The 21705-nt window shown below is 30.1% G+C and overlaps 3 protein-coding genes and 1 long non-coding RNA gene across 4 annotated transcripts; 1 reads left to right on the top strand and 3 right to left on the bottom strand.

The window, feature by feature from the left end:
• Positions 1-50: 50 nt before the first annotated feature.
• Sec10 (Exocyst complex component Sec10) lies at positions 51-4649 on the bottom strand. Its single transcript, XM_015330256.2, is given in 8 exon segments — positions 51-1453; positions 1557-2038; positions 2041-2063; positions 2164-2652; positions 2724-3301; positions 3396-3839; positions 3920-4003; positions 4429-4649. Coding segments are annotated over 7 exon segments (2148 nt in total). The 5' UTR covers positions 3953-4003; positions 4429-4649; the 3' UTR covers positions 51-1354.
• Positions 3949-7969, top strand: LOC149030514 (uncharacterized). Its single transcript, XR_016178697.1, has 2 exons — positions 3949-4399; positions 4648-7969. It is a non-coding gene; the product is annotated as an uncharacterized LOC149030514 (long non-coding RNA).
• Positions 6951-12770, bottom strand: eIF4A (eukaryotic translation initiation factor 4A). The gene is made up of 8 exons (XM_015330255.2): positions 12611-12770; positions 11482-11602; positions 11251-11398; positions 11036-11145; positions 10644-10919; positions 9544-9995; positions 9033-9224; positions 6951-7020 (listed from the first exon to the last, which is right to left on the bottom strand). The coding sequence occupies exons 1-7, from the start codon at positions 12631-12633 to the stop codon at positions 9080-9082; spliced, it is 1275 nt and encodes a 424-aa protein (XP_015185741.1). The 5' UTR covers positions 12634-12770; the 3' UTR covers positions 6951-7020; positions 9033-9079.
• Positions 12771-13320: 550 nt separating this feature from the next.
• On the bottom strand, positions 13321-16803 carry LOC107071333 (uncharacterized). Its single transcript, XM_089178863.1, is given in 4 exon segments — positions 13321-15128; positions 15233-15326; positions 15329-15413; positions 15642-16803. Coding segments are annotated over 4 exon segments (1572 nt in total). The 5' UTR covers positions 15816-16803; the 3' UTR covers positions 13321-13909.
• Between the last annotated feature and the right edge of the window lie 4902 nt (positions 16804-21705).

Genomic DNA, 21705 nt, shown 5'->3' with positions numbered 1-21705 from the left:
AATGAATTCAAAGTTGTGTGCTCTTCCTGAATGAATAATACATAACGAAATACTATTGATACATAAGTGCTGTTTATTTAGAAAAATATTTGAAAATTGCAATCATTGAGTCAATATACAGTGTACATAGAATCAATATTCCACTAAAATATTATTTTATTTCTTTTTTTATTTTTTTTATTTTTTTTAACATTATCATACATATGTAGGAATTTCATATAAATAGTATTTATGTTTAAAAAATGACTTGTCAGAATAAAAGCATACAAACGTAATATACTCTGATAGAAAATGAATTTTCATGCATAACGAAAAATACAAATTGACTGTATTTAATATTTTATAGTAAGCAAAAAACAAATACATAAAGACAAAGTGTAACTCGTCTTTGTGATATTCAATAAATTATGATTGTGCGTGAAAATTCTAACGTTCTAGTATTGCCTATGAATTATGTACTAGTAACGAAATTCCCTTAATCAATATTTCTACTTTCTGTTTATTTCATTTATACTATCATTGTTTGGATGTTTCCATTTAAGTATATAATTTACTCGAAATATGGTTACAAAGATAATAATATAAAATTAAGATATATATTTAGTAAGAAATACACATGCATTCAAATACATATAATGAGATTTAATTTTGATGTTAAGGGAGGAGGGGGAGGATTTCATACATTAATATCACTTCTATTATATTATTATCTAATATAAAACAATTCAATGTAAATCGAATTAAAAAATTCTTTTATCTATTATTGTACTACTTTAAAAAAGTTAATATGTTTATTCATCAAATCAATGTATAATTTATGTTTTCAATATTGTAAATGAAAACATTTTTTAATTCAACTAAAACGTGATGCATATTCTTATCTTATATTTATAATTAGTTATATCATTAAAGGTAATTAACAATACAGGTGAAAGGAAAAAGGGTCCCTTTACGACAATTACATTACTACATTAATAAATTGTTAGTATACATTTACTATAAATGAACATTCTCTTATTAATTATTCTCTATTTAATATAGAACGTCACATAATATTCTAATACTTTTTTTACTTGTTAATTGAAATATAAAAAAAGTCAGTTGAATTAATTTTACATACAAGGTATGTACTAACTAAAACTTAGAGAGATACATATATATGATACTATTTACAAATAATTTCTTTCTGTACATGTATTTTATTTTAAATGATCATCCTCTGGCCAGTCATTTTTGATTCTACATCTATGAATACAAAAAAAAAAAAAGAAAAAAAGAAGACAATAATTACATACAATCAACATTACGCATATTCCAACATTGTTTAAAACTTGTATACGTAAAATACACGTTATCACGTTGCAAGACCCTTCAAACAATTAGCTAATTTTTGGGTTTTGTAGTCTGTTCTCAATTGAATGAAATTAAGTAAAACTGAACGATCAAGTACAGCCTAAAAAAAAAAATGATAGAAATTATTATAACAATATATCTGTGATATGTGTGATTACTAAAATATTCTTCATATAGTTTTAAATAAAAAAAGAGACATGTACCAATTGATCTCCTGAGCATACTTGTTTTAAATTTTCTGGTTTTACTAAAAGTAAATTGCACAATGCATGCAATGTATCAAATGATGATGTAACAGCATCAACGTCAAGTTCTTTAACACATTTTCTATATTCATTCATGTCACATATTACACACATTGCACCAGCAGAATTAAATTGAAATTGTTGTAAGTGATCATAAATGACTTTGTGAAAACGAACTCCAAGTTCTGTTAAAGCAATTTCCAAGTTCTTGCCGTCTAGGGTATTTCTAATCTGACGTATCATTCCTGTTACATATTGCACTACTGTTAGGCAAGCTGGAGTACTTAAAGTATCTACATCGGTATCAGGTTTAAAATCAGTTTTCTTCTGTTCATTTTGTAAGTATATTTTAACCCAACCAACAATGGCACTTATACTTCTTTCTAAACCAGTATCCAATTTCATATTAATTTGATCTAATAGAACTTTTTTTTTAATACACAATCTCCATGTTTGGCTGTACCTCTGAAAAAATAATATTAGGAAATAATAAATTCAATTACTATTTAAAATATTCAAAATGAAATTAAATAACAAACTTAATGAGAGAAAAAGAGAAATTTACATAATGAGAGGAAGCACACTATCATTAAATTGTTCTTCCAAAAGACGAACTATTGCATTGCACTGATGCATGACATTGAAAAAATGTATTTCTGGTTGAGTTCTACTTTCTGGTATTGGTACGCTTTGCAAACCAAGCTCTAATGCATAATCAACGTGTTCATTTATCAAATATTGTAACAATATTTCAAAAATTTGAACCACATTTACAGATAAATCATTGGGCTGTGATAATAATTGGCATCTTTGAAAAGCCATTTTACTTCTTTGTAAAAGTGCAATGGCTAACTCTTCCGAAAGAAATGTTTCTCCACCATAATCTTCTATTTGTGCAATATTTATATTAGTTCTTGCTGCAAGCGCAGCTTGCAAATCACGACGTAATTCTTGAAAACTACTAGTTTGCAATTGCTTTTTTTGGTGATTTTTCGATTCATAATATTCAATTAATAAAGTTGCTGATTTCTCTCGCAATGCTTTCATTTCAGTACTAAAACAAATATTAAATGAATTAATTGTGTTTGTATATTCATAAGATTTTTCAAAAAATATAAAACTTACGTGATATAAGTATCTAAATATTTTTGAAATATATTTCTAGTTAATTTTTTAAGGTAACTATCATCAGTACCCATGTTAAACATTTTTAATTCATTTGATAATTTAACAGTTCTTCCATACAAATCATGTAAATTTTTGAGATATTTATCAGAATCGGTTTTATCGGCCAACTTAGCAACAGCATATTTTTGAAGACGTAAATGATAAATGTTAAGAACGAATTTTGCCATTACTTGTTCTGGATTTGAAAATACTTGTTCCATTAATTTATTATATTTTGTACACATTGGTATTACGTCTTGAAACACATCCTTTCCACCAAATGAACCCATTTGACTTTGTTCTATAAATGCATCAATGCATTGTGAATAGCCTTTAAACTGAGATAATACAGAGGCTAATTCCTTCATTCTAACTGCATCTTCTCTACTATGTGATTGAACAAATTCTTCTATAAGATTACGCTCTATTTCATCATATTTAATGCCTATCTTTTTCTTTGCATGTTCAAATTTGGCTGCGGGTAACTCTTGAGCAATAAGATGCAATTTCTGAATGACATCTGCTGCTTCATCTAACTGAAATAAACAAATAGCCACATCAAGAAAAAGCTTACTTTTCAATAATAATAGTAATAATAGTAACAATCATTTTTAAGCATAATGCTCTTACTGAAGTTTTATCTGTAAAAATGGTATCAGTTAAAGGTCCAGGACTTAAAAATTCTGAGAAATAACGCATAAGTTTTTGAGCTTCAACTGCCCTAGCTCTTGGTATATTAACACTTTCCAATTGATCTCCTAAATGAAGAACTTTTGTAGCAACAGAATTTATTCTTTCATCTAACTGATGAAACAAGTCAATCGAATGTTTATTTCTTTCTTGTAAATCTAATATTTCAAGAGCGTGTCTAGCTTCTTCATCTTTTAAAGCAGCTTCTAACTTGTCGCACTTCTTTTGCTGACGTTCTTCTAAGATTTGTAAATCTTTAATAGCTTGTAAGAAAGTCTCATGTACAATGACAGGATTAAAAAATGCTTTGCTTCCATCTTTTGTTTTATCATTAACGGTCCTCCAAGCTAGACGTTCAACAAATTCTTCTGGATCAAAAGGTTCCTAAACAAATGATAATATGTATCAATTTATATTGTATATTGTATGTGTATTTTCATATGTACATAATATCACAAACTCACTTGTTCCAATTCTTTCATATATTGTTGCATCATTTTGAAAAGTTCCTTTCAAATGTATAAATAAACTATGTGTCCAATATAAAACTATGTTAGAATAAGGTTAGAAATAAAACAACAAGTTATTATATTATATAAATACGCGACTTATTACTCTCGTGATAGAATAAGTGATTTGTGCTATACAATAAAATATATAATCATTTAATATGTAATCATTCTAATCAAATATCAATGAAATTAATATTGCTCAAATAAACTCTTTATAATCACCGCCTGAATAATTCTAACCAATTAACGCAGATCCTTATTTATTAGCACATTTTTATTTTTATTCGGGGTGTCACGTAAACAAATACTTTTATATGTGTTACAACTTTTGAAAATGTATATTTCATAAAATTAAATTATAATAACATAATATTAAATAATAATTATAACTTTGAAAATTTGATGAAATCTAAAGAAATTTTTCTTATAATCGTAAGTAACCTATAATTTTGATTATGTACCTTTCAAATATTGCTGAAGTTCTCATATTTACATTTAGATTTTTTTTTTATTTAATTTTGTCAAAAAATTGACAATAAAAAAAAATATGATAATAATTATCACGAAAACATAATTTTCTTCCCATAAAAATCTAATTGTAAATATAATGTACCGATATTTTAGGTCTCTACACAACACGTAGAGCTATATCATATTTATTCGTTCTTTATTTTTTATAGGGATTTTGTATTTTATATATTGTACAATCAATGCGAAATTTACCATTTAAAAAACTCGGAAGGTAATAAAAAGTACAGAGGTGGTGGCGCTGTGTGTAGAGATTTTCTTCCTCGTGGGAGCCTTCGTGCGCATGCGCATGCAACATTACGGCTCGACGACGGCTGCATATACGCATGCGCGTGCGCATGCGCGTTACAGCTTGATGGCGGCCACGCATACGCATGCGTATGCGAGGTTATAGCTGACATTCGCCAGCCAGCCTTTGCAGCAGTCGTCACGCGGACAGAAATTTTCTCCCCGTGGGAGCTTTCGTGCGCATGCGCATGCAAGATGACAGCTTGACAGCGGTTGTTTCTATGGACGTATCTATGTGCAACAGTAGGTATTGATAAAAAAAATTTATGTATTTATATGAATTAATGTCTTCTTTGTAGAAATTCCCTGTGAATTATTATTATGCGAATAGAATGAAACTGCAGTGAGAAAAAATAATCTATACAATAATAAGTTTAGAGGTAAAAATAAAATTTTGTTTGAGGAAGAAGCAAATATTATAATACTGTTAAGATACATTTATTTTTATCAAATAAAAAGTGATATACGTTGCATTTATTTTTAATCATTTAACAAAAATAAATTATACTTATCGACTGGTAAAATATGAGCCGCCATCTAGCGTTACTAGCTATTATTTCATTTATCGGTAGGTAGAATGTGTCGCTATCTAGTGGTACTAGTTATTATCAATGAATTTTTCGTAGACACGTGCATTGAAAAATTTATTCGTAGCTTATTGATTTTTAAAAAGTGAAAATTTTTTATGTACATTCGTGCATTGACTAAACTTTTCGCAGACTAATCCATTGACTAATTTCTTCATAGCTCATTGATTTTCATAAATTGAAAAATTTTTTTTCATACATTCGTGCATCGACGAATTTTTTCGTAGCTCATTGATTCTTATAAATTAAAAAATTTTTTTCATACATTTATGCATTGACTGATCTTTTCGTAGACTCATGCATTGACAAATGTGTAGCACGTATGTGACATATTTTACAGTCGGTAATAAAATACAGATTTATTGTTAATAAAAGTAATAAACTTAAATATATATTTACGTACCTTTTTTTAACAAAATTTGAATCCCAACTTCGGTAGAAGATAAAACGAAATAGATTGAAAAAAAAACTGTTTTATTATGATAATTCAAAAATCAAAATTATCTCTATATAATAACAAATTATTAAATATTTTTAATTTGACATCAATACATGTATTGATATATTATTATATTTATAAATTGTTCATAATTTTTAAATATTGAACGCAGCATTGAATTCATTCGATAACGCGTTCATAAAAAGCAAAACTTTTTCGTTATTTTGGCGGCCATTTTCCGGAAATATATAATAAGATAAATGTTTTATCTAACAATAATGATTGCCCATTAACTTTAACATTAAAATGTAAAAAAAAAGAAAAATACGTATTTATATTACGGGCTGCATTATGTAAAAAATATTTCTCTTATTTCTGACACGTTTGTTTTCATTTATTTAAAATCATACCATATCTTATAGTTTAACCTATATACTGTTATTGTAATTAATATTAATATTAATATTAATAATATTACTACAAGCATATGCAAGAAGACATACATTTTACTGATAATTATTCATTCCAAACATATTTACGATAATATTTAAAAGTATATAATGTATATATATATATATATAGTCATAGTTATATATGGTATATATATAATATAATTGGGATAAATCACTTTAGACAATGTACTTACAATAGCTTGTAATAAATTTTCGCACGTGTCTTTATAATATATATATATACATATCATATATAGATATATATATATATATATATATAAGGGGAAGAATTATTTATATTTAATTAAAGATTACTATTATTTTTTCTCTCCCTCTCTTTCTCTCTCTCTCTCTCTCTCTCTCTCTACAAAGATATTAATTATATATAAATAAGTTCTCACACATATTATTAAATTCTTTTTTTCTATTACTCTCTTCTTCTTCTTCTTCTTCTTCACGAAACGTACAAACAAGCAGCATGAATGAAGATTTGCACAGTATTTTATTGACAAAAATATAAAATAATCAGTGAAAGAGTTGGATTCTCCTACATCATTTTAAAAAAATTATTAATGTAAGCGTATAAACAATAAAACGAAGTGTATATACTGTTGTGTTAAGACTCCCCCCACACAAGAATGGGGGGGAAGTAGGAGTTTTGAAAGGTAATCGATTATGCAACTTCTATATTGAATCAGGAAATCTGGTCTTTATTTCCAAAAATATCTCACCCACTTCTGGAACTCAGCCCAAAACTGCCTGTAAATACAAAATAAAACCTGTGAGAACTTCCCCCGTGTTGTCAATAATAATGAAAATTAACATCTCCATCGTGATCATTTACGAAACTCATTTTTTTCATGATTTTTTTTTTATTTTTTTGTAAAATAAACTACTAATCTTTCTAAATTATACTTGCCTATATCACTTAATTTCATTTCTCTTTTATTATTATTATTATTATTATTATTATAATAATACGAATTTAGTTACACGATAAATCACATAATTAAAAGGAGTCGAATTGAAACAGCAGAAGAAATTACAAAGAAAATAATATAAGTATGTGTAATGTTCGCATAAGGGATAACTTTTCTTCACTTGGACGCTTATTAATTTTATCTATAATAAATTAATTTGAAAATATTATACACAAGATTCTTTTTAGTCGACTACACATTTTTTAATAATACATAATAGTAGAATCTATAATGATCATATTATTTTGTTCTACACAGGGTGTTGTGTTGTACCTCGACCCAATTGCATCAGCATACACATTGTTTTATTTATTAGAAAAAGCTCATTAAGGATCATATAACGAGGTTGTTCTCTTTTTTTTTTTAAAGAATCAAATTTATTTTTCAAATTAGCATAAAATTTGATACAATAAATAATATTACAAATAGAGTGTAATACAATTTGCGTACTAAAGTGTAGATTAATTAATATGCTTCCCGACGCAAATGGGTCTCTAAAATATTTTATCACCCGCTTAGAAAGAGATAAATTTCACAATATACGCAGTTGTGTTCATTCAGGGTTGTCATTGCAAGCTTGTAATCACTAATTTTTTGTTTTTTCTTTTTTAATCTTTTTTTTTTTTTTTTTAACTAAAATCATATACATATATATACACACACATATATGTATATATATACTTTTTATTGACACATATACACGTAATAATAAAGACCACGATTAAAAGGTCAAACATTTTATTGTATATATGTAGTTATGCATCTACGTTATTTTTTTTCTTCTTTTTTTTTTTTGATATACAAAAATTCATACCATCTAAAAGTTGTGAATTTACATCTCTCCTGCGACAACGCTTGTGATTAAAATACCCCTTCCAATACCCAACTAAACCTCTACTTAAACAAACAAGTTGTAATCGCGGTGATCGAAGCATCGATGAAAAACCGTCGACGACGGAATGAACTTTACAGGTAGAAAATCCTCTATTAGAGATAGACGAGATAAAAATCTTGAGAAGAAACTTAAAAATATTGACAATGATCAGAACTATGGTGCGGTAAATCCATGAATGCATTTCAATGGAAAATCTTGACCTGTCACAATGATATGTAAAATGCAAGCACATCGTGCTTGTCGCTCTATAATGATGATAGGTATTACAAATAATACCATTAACGTAATAAGAGAATACTAGTAGAGTAAAATTAATAACAATCGAAAAATGAATAATTTTCGTGAAGTGATGATAGTGCTAGTACTGCTTTTGGTATAATAAGAGTAATAGAGAGTAATGTAGAATAAAACAGTAGTAATATGATAGTAGTAGAGAGTAGTAACAGCAGAAGTAGTATAATAGCAATAGTATGGGTGTAATGGGTATTATATAGCGGTGAACGATAGGGCGTTGCTAGTGCCCCTGCCCTACCGACCGACCACCTGTCTGTCTGTCTGTCTGTCTGCCTGCCTGCCTACCTGCCTACCTGCCCCTGGTGTTCTTGTTGTTTTTGTAATGTGTAGTGATGGCGCTAGAATAGTGAATAGTGTAAGGGATGTAATTGTTTAATGGCAGTAATATTATTCAAATGGTATACTAATAGTATTATCAGTACAATAGATAATTATTCTCGTATACCTATTTTCATAATCTGCTATTATCAAATGAAATTAGGATGACAACCTCAGAATATTTTGGTAAATCACGTTTACATAAGCAATACAGTTCACCAACTCACTCTGTGAATACTCACACACCATGAGAGATCAGATGAGAGCTCCTTTTTTTCACTTACTTTTTATTTTTTTTCGTATTATAATGAATTATTGCCAATGGACGTGCTTAGATTAAGTCAGCGACGTTCAATGGCATCTCGTCTATGTGGGTGTTGTAGAATTGCTCTATGTCTTTCAGAGTTCGCCTATCGTCCTCTGTAACGAAGTTCACAGCTACTCCTTTACGGCCGAAACGACCACCGCGACCAATTCTGTAAAAAAAAAAAAAAAAAAAAAAAAAAACACGGTGATAAAGTTATGATTTTGTAAATACACTTTTATAAAATGATAAGCAAAAAAAAGAGAAATTTTTTTTCTTTTCTCCTACTCTATACTAATTATCTCTAAATAAAGATTAATACAAAATGTAATTATTTATCTGAATGATAATACACACATCGATAGATAAGTTATCACTAAATAAAGAATAATCCGTTATCGAGCAATTGTGTTTAATTAAAATGTTCTTTCTTCTAAACTATTCAATTACTCATTCATTTAAGAAGAAATGATAATATATAAGTAAATTACCTGTGAATGTAATTCTCTCTATTGGAAGGTAAATCATAATTAATGACAAGAGATACTTGTTGCACGTCAATACCACGAGCCAACAGATCAGTTGTGATGAGGACACGAGACGAACCAGTTCGAAATTGTCTCATAATAAGATCTCTTTCTTTCTGATCCATATCTCCGTGCATTGCAGAAACCGTAAAATCACGGTGATGCATATTATCTGTTAGCCAATCGACCTTACGCCGCGTGTTGCAGAAAATAACCGCCTGGGTGATGCTTAGCGTGTCGTACAAATCACACAAGGTCTCCAACTTCCATTCTTCACGTTCAACAAAGATGTAGAATTGCTTAATTCCCTCCAACGTCAATTCTTCTTTCTTCACCAGAATTCGAACTGGATTTCGCATAAAGCATTTAGAGACATCCAATACATCAGAAGGCATTGTAGCAGACAAGAGAATAACCTATAAAAATGAATAATATTTTTGTTTAAACATAATCTATAAATGTATAGGTCAAATATACAGTCCACATATTTGTGCGACCTCATTTCTAAATACATATTTCTTGAAAAAGAAAAAAGTATATATATATATAAATATATATATTTGTCATTTGGATGAGACACTGTGACATCATACGTGACATATGCAACAGGTTGGTAAAATGTTGAAAAAATCATGCTACTTTATGGTTATCTGTTATAATCTATCACTCTGCTAATATGTATATATTTATGTGGATTATCATAATTCGTATTCTGTAAAGGGCGTTTTAACTAGATTGGGATTCACTAGGATGACGACAGTAGTAGTATCACATTATTCCTATTATTAAGTTATATCAATGTAATGCGAAGTTTTCAAAGAACAATGAAATGTATCAAATCTGTACAATGTACCTGCCAAGATACCACTAATATAACGCACCTGTATTTTATAATACATTTATAAACTTGACTATAATAACGTATGGCTATACTGCAACTTTTCGTCTTGTATGATTTGTTGACTTGTCCAAAAGACATTTTCTAATAATTGAAATAAAGTCAACAATTAGAAGACTATTTAGAATAAGCGATCTTGACGTCGCATACGAAAGTTTCAACGTACCTGTACTTCATGTGGTAATAGCCTGAATACATCATGGATCTGGTCCTTAAAACCACGCGAAAGCATCTCATCAGCTTCATCCAGAACAAATAGCTTGATGCTACCAGCCCTCAAAGCTTGTCGACTGATCATATCGTAAACCCTGCCTGGTGTACCAACCACTACATGGACCCCTTGATTCAATTTTCTCATGTCTTCACGTACGTTAGTGCCTCCAATACATGCGTGACATTCTGCATGCATAAAGTCTCCCAGAGCGATAACTACTTTTTGAATCTATACAGAAAAACAATGAAAAGTAATATTATATAATGTACAAATATGAATATTGATTAATTAAATATATGTCAAAAAAGAAAAAAAAAGAAAAAAAAAGAAAAAAAAAAACTAACCTGTTGTGCAAGTTCACGAGTTGGAGCAAGTATCAATGCTTGACATTCCTTAATGTTTGTATCAATTTGTTGAAGAATTGATATAGAGAATGTTGCAGTTTTCCCAGTTCCTACAAGTTAATTATTAAGAGTTTAACATCACTTATACAGTAATGTAAACTTTACATTTTCATTTAATAAATGAATATATATATATATATGTATATATTATATACCAGACTGGGCCTGAGCAATAACATCGTGTCCCCTAATACAGGGTAGGATGGCACGTTGTTGAATAGCAGATGGTTTCTCAAAGCCATAAGCATAAATACCACGCAAAAGTTCTTCTTTAAGGTTCATTTCATCGAAATTGTCAACGACCTAATTAAAATAACATTATAAAATCAACTATAAATCTATCTAAAGACTATTAATCAATGTAATATAGAATGAACAAAACTTACAACTTCCCAGTTCGACTCAATAATTCCTTCAGGCTCCATGCCTGGAGGTCCATTGTAGGCAGGAGATTCACTTTCACTTGGTCCATTTTTGGAATCCCCTGACCATTGTTCATCGTTTCTACTGTAATATCAAGTAAAGAAGAAATATTAATATTAGTGATAACACATGTATTATTGTATTGACAAATTGGAAAATATCCCAAGTATAAAAAAATGATAATGATGAAATTATAAAGAAATGAAATAGCTATTAGTATATTTCTGGAGGGATATTATTGGGAAGATATCTTTTTATTAATGATATCATATCGTATATCTAAATTATCTTCAATATTTCTATTTTCTAAAGTAATACAAAATCTATATACATTTGTAATTAAAAGAATGACCTACTAAAAATAAGGAAGGTCAAAATATATGAAAATTCGATGAAGTATTGAGAAACGTTAGCGAAGAATTATAGTTTAAAATAAAAAGGAGAAGAAAAACAAATATTTGATGATCATTCGATGGCTGCTGCACTGTCAGTGACTCACACGTACGTATGACTAAGGAATGGTCGACGACATTTTATCACAACTCATGCTAACTCAAATCACTTCATTTGGAACAATAAATAACCCTAAATTGTGAAATACTTAGGTTTTTATCATAAAGGATTAGAATAAAATAGAAATTTCCTAATGTAAAGCTGAAAGAAAATGATAAGTAAAAAATATAGATTTGAAACACATCGTGCGTCGGCACGCGGAAATTCCTAAGAAAATTGAGACTACATTTTGCATATATGGAAAATACGAGGATAGATATGTTTTCAATATTTTCATCGTTACTCGAAAGGGTCATATTGCATTTTGGCATTGAGATAACTCTATGAAAGATGGAGAAAAAATATATATATATTAATATTGCAAACAATGTAACAAAAACGAATGCACGCCATGTTGTCGTCAGTCTCGTGCTCTCGTGCATTCGTCGTTTGCCGCACTATTTTTCGTAAACTGAATCCATACGAATGGCATTCTATTGTTTGTCACACGAGATCCGTAATAATTCGATATAAAGGAAGATTTTCTAGAGAAACATTTTGATTGAATTAATGGAATTATGTTGAAAAAATCAAACTTACCTTCGTTCGGATGTATGAGACATGTTCCACTCGTGGTAAGTCAACGGAAAGGACGAGTTCCTATTGCGTCACGACTAATATTCTTGTGAACGCCGCACAATGGCGCTGCGAACGATCCAAGGAAAATTGACTTATTTCGACAATACAATTTAAAAACTTGTCGACCTTATATATAAGCAATGTCAGTATTTTTCTAACTATTAAATTTCCTTTTATTCTCTATTAAATTTTCTATTCTTCTTCCAGTCTGGATGATTTTTCATATTATTTTTCTTCTACGTCGAGAGTGCGCGCAGAGGGGAAGTTACGTCGATTACCCAGTGTACCTAGCGCCAATTTCGGAAGACGTCTTTTTCATGCGAACAGTGGCACCATCAACGCAATCTTTATTTATTCGAAAACGATTTTAATTTAACGATTTCTTCTAATGTTTATCGATATATATAGATTTATGTAAATATGTATCATATGATTAACTTTCAATTTCGAATGATATTTTATTTCATATAGTTTTACCTTTACGACGACTCTAGCGCCTTAATATTTACTTCAAATACTGAATCAACTAAATTACGATATGGCAAATGTTATTTCATATCCAACTCTACAATGTGTTCATTTAATAAATAACAGTTAATCAAATTACAAATTTAATATATTAAATTAAAAATAATATTGATGAAATCATGAAGTTTCAAAAAAAGAATACATTCTTCATTTCATTTCTTGCTTTATTTGAACTTATTTATTTCTTATTATTTCACTTTGAAAAAGTATATAACATTTTTCTTAGATAATATCAAATATAATAATATATATATATTAACAGTATTATTATGATAGTACATTTGATGGTTTAACATTTGGAAATATTTAACATTTTTATTTATACAACTATTTAAATGAAAAAATATTTTCCTTTCATAAAACTTTAGGCAAGCACCTATTGTGCTGATATGGTAATTCGCAGTTATCTATAGAAATGTTATTGCAAGCGTATATTATTTATAAAAATATGTTGTTTTCCTATATAGATATTAATATATATATGTACAACAAATTAGATTTTCGATATAACACAATGTACAATATTACAAGTATTTCAACTTTTGTGTTATATACATAACACAGACTTTATATTTTCAGTTCATAAAATTTCATATATATATATATATATATATATATATATAATAACATCTATCTAAATAATAAAATGTATATAATCTATAATAAACTATATTTATAAATTATTCATAACTTTGTAAATATCATCTTTGTAAATATCATCTTTATAAGTCTTTACATAAATGCACAACCAAGTATAAAGAACAATACTGCGATTGGAAAAATGGCGTACACACCCATACGTGGATGGCAAATAGAAATCAATAAACTAATCTCATCTGGATCTAAATCTATACCATCTTTGGTTGGTATTTCTACGATTACTCTATCAGGAGACATAATATCTAATGTAAACGAGCACTCTGTTTGATTTATACAAGACTTGGTAACATTTTCATATTGAAAAGTTGGTTTATAAATATCGAATAGAGCATGTATATCATTTGAAACAAAATCATTATCGCTGTAAAATATATAATAATAATATCCATCCTCTACGACATCGTGTCTTGTCTCCATATGTTTTCCATTAACTAAATAATCAACGTCAATACATTTTTCAGAAGGTTCAAATTCTTGCGTCAAAAGAATTGAGCCTTCGTAACAATTAAATAAACCATTTTCAAAACTAGATACAGATGACGCTTCATTAACATCTATTGTATTTTTATCAGCGGTTCCACCATGTTTGATACCTTGGTCAAGTAATGAAGGCGGATTTACAAGCTCTTGATTTCTCTTTACCCTAGTATTGACTAACTTATTTTCTAGTTCTTCATTTAAACCTTCCTCTATGTTATCATTCTCATCATGTTCCATATTTAATTCCATTTTTAATTTTTCTATTAAATTTCTGCGGTTTTCCATTTGTTCTTTATTAAGAGTATTCAATTTTAAATCTTTTCTTTCTATTTTTTTACTTTCATACTGTATAATTGTTGATTTATTTTGTAATTTGTTTTTATCATTCAAGTTTCTTTTCTGTTTAGCAAATGTTGAGCGGAGCAATCGCTTAGATCTCTTGGTAGATTCAATTTCCATTGTTTCCTTCAACGTTACAGGTACTTCTAGTGTATAGTTTTGAGTTTCTTTTATAGGTGCCAAGAATTTTTCTCCATTAGTATCATTAAAATTATCTTTTATCTGCATAACATTTGTATCATTAAAATTTCGATTTGTATTGTTTTTTCTTGCGATGGCATTAAAAACTTGCTGATTTATATCTTCACCAGAATTGATACCTTTCATATGAGATTCGAATGTAATTTTAACTTGATCCGCATCTGGTAAGAACATTTCTGTTCCAAGTTCTCTGTTTTTATTTTGTTCCAATATTTCACAAGTACGCAAGTTACGTTCACCTTTCACAACCAAAATAGAAGCTCCTTGAAATCTACACATTAATAATTAGAAACACAAGTTTAGTCATAATATATCTCATTGTATATAGTTTTTAAATATCACGAAATTAACTATTAATTTAAACTACATATTTACCTTGAACAAACAGAAAGTAATACCGTAGCACCTTTAAGCAAATAAAATCCCCAATATTCAAATGTGTCATCCGGTAAAATCATACTTTTTTTAATCTTATGTGTTTTTTATACGACGTTATCTCTGGTCTATGCGACATTTGGAATGCGTTAAATGTTGCATTCATTTGTAAAGTATGTGCCTAATAATAATATGAAAAATAGAAAATAAATAATGCAATTTTTAATAAATGTAAAAATGAATTAATTTCATAAAGTATATTATATATGTATATATAAGACGCATGCAGTTATGGAAGGTATTAGTTGTTGTTTTAGACATATAATACAAAAGTCTCCCTAAAGTACATACATGCACAAAAAAGATATAATTAAAAATCTAAATATTTTAGAAGCAACATAGTTCTTACAGAACAAAATATAGTTGATACTCCATCATTGACTTCCAAAATATCAGACTCTGTAACAGCATATGCTACATTAGCATAAAAACTGTGTCGCAGATAAAGAGGGATTAGAATAAGCATCAATGGTAGTACAGTTGTCAATGTACAAAAAACTAATACTCTTTTGATACCATGCATTTTTTTCTTGTGCCTACAAATATGAAAGATATAATTCAATAATTAGTATCTAAAGCTGTCATTGTGTTAGGCAAAATTCTACTGTTTAAAACATAAACAAATGATTTTAAATATTAGTATTAAAATTGTACATATGCGCAAATACGCTGCATGCGCGTATAATCGTATAAACGTAAAAATGTATGTATTCGTGTTTTTTAAATATACTTTTACATGCACGTATAAACGCATACGTACATAAAAATAACGTGACATAAATATACATATATATGCTTGTAAGTTTAGCATACTACCGTATTTATAAACACAGAGTAAACGTCAGGAAAAACCAGTTATTTAATAATTGTTCGAAACGTAATATTATTTCAAAAAATTTCCCCTGTGGAGAAACATATGTACGATGTTTCACACAAACATAGTAATTTACAACTGCACTTTAATAGCATGCGCGAAAAGGCACCGATTAATAACTGCTCGTGTGTTAAATGTAAACAATACGTATGTACAAGCTTCTGCAACATACTTCTTATGAAGCTATATTGAGTGGCAATTACTTCTTTTATTTATCATCTTATCGCATTTGAATAGTGTAATTTCTGAATCATAATTGGAGGTCATCTCTTATCTTTTACTCACTCTCCTCTATCCTTTTATTTACTAATAAAATATTTAAACAATTGTTCATATATCTTTTCAGTCATCCCTACTTTATTACACATGAAATGCATTGATTGTGCAGTCAACAGATGACCTCGCTCTGCCTTTTTGACAATGTTATTTCCCTTTTTTTTTTATTAATTTCATTATTTATTTTTAATATTATAGCCGAAAATATAATGTATATACGTCATATTAAAGTAATATTACTTTATATTTTATAAAATAATCTTTATAATTGTGTATTAGTTTTTATGTTGGTATAAACAAATTTAAGTTGGTACAAATGAAGGTTATTCTCTTCCACCAAAAAAGTGTGTGGGAAACTAAGTAGGTGGACAAAGCTTATCCGGAGAATTTACATTACCTTTGGAATTTACCAACAAAAAAATATACAATTTATTGTTCTTCATTACAAGTACTTTATTTGACGCCATATATATGATTGATATAACAGAACTTTTCTCGAATGTTATATTTTATTTAAATTTTGACTCGGGTGGTTCCCGTATAAGGAGAAAAGGCGCTAGTGTACCATGTTGTTTAGTCGGTACGACTTCAGCGATAGCTATGGAGAAAATATGAACTATAAATGCAACAGGGATAATGATGATAAATAGACAAGATAGACATAAAGTGAATGCAAAATGTACTGAATTTGACCAAGGCAGTATTAATAAGCTTGACATTTCTATCACAGGGTGCGTTGCTATCGATTTCGATGTCTCCCACTATGCACTTTTCAAGAAATCGTGCATGTCATCAGCGCCGCGTAGCGTTCGCTACTTCATTCAAGTTTTCAAATATATGCAAATGAGAGTAATAATAAAAAAAAGTAAAAAATATTTTTAAATGAGCTCTGTATTTCTTTATTTATATATATTATTAACTTGTTTTTTTATTTGTTATAGGTTAGTATTTAAAAAAGTGATCGATAGACAATTAATAATTATATTAAAAATTTCGAAAAAATACGATACATCTTACTTTGATTTGAAACAACGTAGAAAGAAGTCGTAACGTGTTCGTTCTCCGTGTAAGAATTTATTCTTTTTACTTATTAATTAAATCATATTTTATTGCAGATTATCATATCAAATTAAATCTCATTTGATTTACAGGTTTGTGCAGTCGTAATCGGCTTTAAAATTAGGTAAGAAGATTTATAACTACAATTATAGGATCTTATATTTAGAAAAATGTTTTTTATTCTTATTCTTTTGTTATTTTATTTGAAATGGTCAAATATCCAATCTCATTTAAAGATAAATAAATATATACTCTCTTTCCATTGTATTCTAGAATGGAATACGATTTACTACGGTTAACCCTAGAAATATTTTTTATAACGTTGAATCGCACCAATTTTCCAACCTGATAAATATTTTTCTTTTCTTTTTTTCTAGCTACTTTCACGTAGTGGCGTATCGAAATTTAACGAAGAAAGAAAATATATTCGTTCATAGTATTCACGCTTGAATCAGGCGGAAAACTCGAGAAATAATTTGTAAGCGTGACACGTCCCTTTCGTTTCGTCTCTTCCTTTCCCTTTTTCCAATTTTCATGGTGGATCGTCGCCTCGATGATCTTTTCAAAGTGCAACCGTTGAAATTCCTTTGGCAATATAATTTCTCTCTGGACTTTATCATCGGTGTTGTGTTGCCGTCTACTTCCAGTTCGTCCTTTTCTTTCGGGTTGTCGACCGTTCCTCACCCCCTCGACTTTCTTCCCCTTAAATCTTCTATCATTAAGGTTTGTTTCTCTCTCTTTCTCTCTCTCTCTTTTCTCTCGCACGTAAGCGACGACGAGCGACGTAATTAGCACCAGTTTAATCCTTTGTGTTATTCACGGAGCGTCGAGAACAAGATGATTACCGGGTCTCTCTCTTTCTCTCATTCTTTTTCTCATCTCTTTCTATCTGTATGGGCCCTTTACCAGGCGTTGCCAGCCTCTTCGAAAATGAAAAATCGTGCTAACCCACCCCTCGTTTCTTTGGGTATCCGCCTTTTGTCCTGGAGACGGGCAAACTCGTTCAGACTTAGGCCCCCTACGAACACGTTTCTTCCTTTTAGATATATCGTTCCTTATTATTTCCTCTTTCTATGAAAAAGAATTTCGGTAGAATTCAAATAGGTGATATAGGTATATTTTTATAGTCTTTGTTGATGAATTAGTACCGTCGTATATTTAAAAATCTGAAATAGTTATTCGTATAAGTTAGATATATTATATATATATGATAAATGTATTATTATGATATTAGGTAACATGAAAAAGTTGCTTTTGTTATGATAAATAGATATAAATTGCAGGAACATTCTTGGTTGTTCAATAGTTAAAAAAAAAAAAAGGAAATATATATAGGTTCGATATTATATGGAAACGAACGGTGTTAATAAATTGACTCGATTAAGACAACTCATCCAATCTGGAATCTCAATGATCGGGCAGGTTCGATTCGTTCTCGCGTAATAATCATCGTTCAAGATAGATCGGTCAGATTGGTTGGTATGGAGCATAAGGTGCATCATGCGTTGAAGGCGAGAACGAAAGAAAGAAGTATCAACTTAGGTTTTTCTCGTCTTCTTCTATATAAGTTGAGCTCGTGTTCTTTTGCTACGTTAGGGAACCTAACGCAGGTAGAGCAAACACGGAACAAAGGGAGCCTTCCGAGTGACTTGCGAAAGTCTCCTCTTCTTTTACCGTTCTCATTTGATGCCGTCACGATGGAGCACCACGGAGAACACCATGGAGAGCTGCTCACCATCGAGCTCTCATAAAAGCCGCGACAAGGAGTGCCCCCGTTACCATGCTCTGCCATGGAAAAACTCGATCGGAATCGGACTTGCTCCGCGGCTTCTCTGATTCGCCATGAAGTCGACAAGAACTCGAGTAAGATGCCTTGTGCTACCGTCTTACTCCACTCTTCGTATCTCTTACTTTACCTTAACGTCTTCTTCTTTTTTCTTTTTCTTTTTTTCTTTTACACGTTAGTACTTTTTTGGTTAGTTTGAACTTTCATTTGAAAACAAAAATATATATTGAAATTTATTTCTATCTTTTCATTTCTTTTGATAGGTATATAATGTTGTAATGATAAGATGGTTAGAGATAAAAATATCCAAGGGTATAATTGATTTTCACGTTGTAATATAATAGTTAGAGGTATCATGAAATTTGTCGAAAAATGTTATCGTTAGATCTCGTTTCGAGGCTCGTTACCGTACCTTGACACCTTGATTCTACCTTTCGTTCTACCTTTTTTTCCATAGATATACACATAGGATTCGTCTTTAGGGGATTCGGTTTGGTTGTAACCAATGAAAATCGTTTTCCGCCTTTAGAAGAAGGACAAAGATAGAAGACAAAGGGAAGATTTATAAAAAGCATAGAATAGATCGGTCGAAGATAAAAAGTCAATGTGCCGTGCGGCGTCAGCAAGGATGTAGTTTTTCGAGGAAAAGCAGGACTAAACCGGAAAGTATTTCGAGAAGCGTTAGGTAACGTCGTAAATCGTTAATCGTTGTATATATATATGGCAGTTAAGCAGAGAATTGGTTCTTTTTGAAAACAGGACCGCTTTGCCGCTACTTTCACGCAGCTATAACTGTAGACTTTTACCGTTCGAAGGAACGTCTTTTCTTGACCACGCTTGTCCTTTTTACAAATGTGATCTTCATCTTTTTTGTCAAAAGGAATCCCTTCTTCTTTGCATTTTTGAATAAGAGAAACCGTCTATAGTAGGCTTTCTACAAGAGATAGAAAAAAGAAAAAAAAAAAAAAAAGGAAGAAAAAGAAAACGGAAAAAGTAACAAGAAAAATGAGTTGGCAGGTTTCACAACCTTGTAAATTTAGGAATTCAAGTACATTATAGCTTCATTATGCATCCTCTCAAAGTCGGCATACAATTAGTGTCCTCTCTTTTTTTCTGATAATGATTATGTTTTAAAATAGACGTCAATCTCTAGCTCTCTCTCTCTCTCTCTCTCTCTCTCTCTCTCTGTAAATATACTTATCAATGTTTAATGTTTCTATTTTGAAAATCGTTCTAGAAATGACACTTGGCGAATTGTTAGTAGTATAGTAGGAGATTCGTCGCGTGGGGACTTTTTAGCCTAAACCGGGTATAAGATAAAGAGAGAAAGAATTGAGAGGTTTATTTGTTAGGATGAAAGAGAACAGAAGATTATAAGGGGGAAAGGAAAAGAGAGTTTAATAACATCGTGGGCCTAGGCATAACCGAAACCAAAAGCAAGAGAGAGAGAGAGAGAGAGAGAGAGAGGGAGAAAGAGAGAAGGGGGAGAACCTTGTGGGATATATATAGCAATTAGGCTGGAGAACGTCTCTATCCTGGCCTTAGGCGGCCTTTCCTGCCATGATTAGAGGATATGCGTATACGAAGGGGGGTCTCATATTCTTTTTCTCTTTTCTTTCTATTCTCTAGCCTTTTCTCTTTCTTTCTCTTTCTCACACTCTCACGAGCCGCTATAAGATTACGTCGCCTCGCCCTTTTTTTTTCGTTTTTTTTCTTTTCATTCGCCGCAAGACCAATAGATTTCGATGTTTATGAGATCGTAAAATCCAACATTTTCGAAAGCCATACGAGAGAGCAAATCGTCTTGGCAAGCGTAAAGCTTTACACGTTATGTAAAGTTACAGATCAAGGTGTGTCCTGTTCTGTGTTTCCTGTAGAAATATATTGTTCTTTTTGAAAACAATTCTTTTCCTTTTTTTTCACAATTATATTGGAAGATAGTTCGATATATTACAAGTTGTTGTACTTTTTTTTCGGGTATTGTATAGAATGCCCAAAGGGTTTTAGCCAATCTATACAGTGTGCTTTAGTTGAAGGGGGGAAGTGTTTTTAAGATCGTGCAAGTGAAACAAACCATAAAATTGTCGTTAATTATCGATAGAGATCAAGGTGTCAAACAAATTCATTATCATCTAAGCAAATCATAATTCTTTCTAGAAGGTATCTACGTAATTAGTATCTATCTCGAAAAGAATCTGTTTGCGATCGTAAGAACGAGAATAGGTATCACGGCGATAATTATGGTGTTCGTTACGAGACGTTCGAAATTCCGTTCGGTGGGGTCAGCACGCGCATAGATTCCTTTTACCTCTTTTACCTCTCTGTCACTTTAGTTGGTAAAAGTCTAAAGTTAATTTCAGGTAGAGATTAGGTTTATGCATGCATCAGTACCGACAGATAACGAAACCTTATCGTCGA

This window comes from Polistes dominula, unplaced genomic scaffold, assembly GCF_049000335.1.
Source record: "Polistes dominula isolate Pdom_NZ unplaced genomic scaffold, Pdom_raw_medaka contig_18, whole genome shotgun sequence".
Classification (NCBI taxonomy): domain Eukaryota; kingdom Metazoa; phylum Arthropoda; class Insecta; order Hymenoptera; family Vespidae; genus Polistes; species Polistes dominula.
Note: the sequence above shows the minus strand (reverse complement) of the source record. Positions and strands in the feature narration are given on the sequence as shown.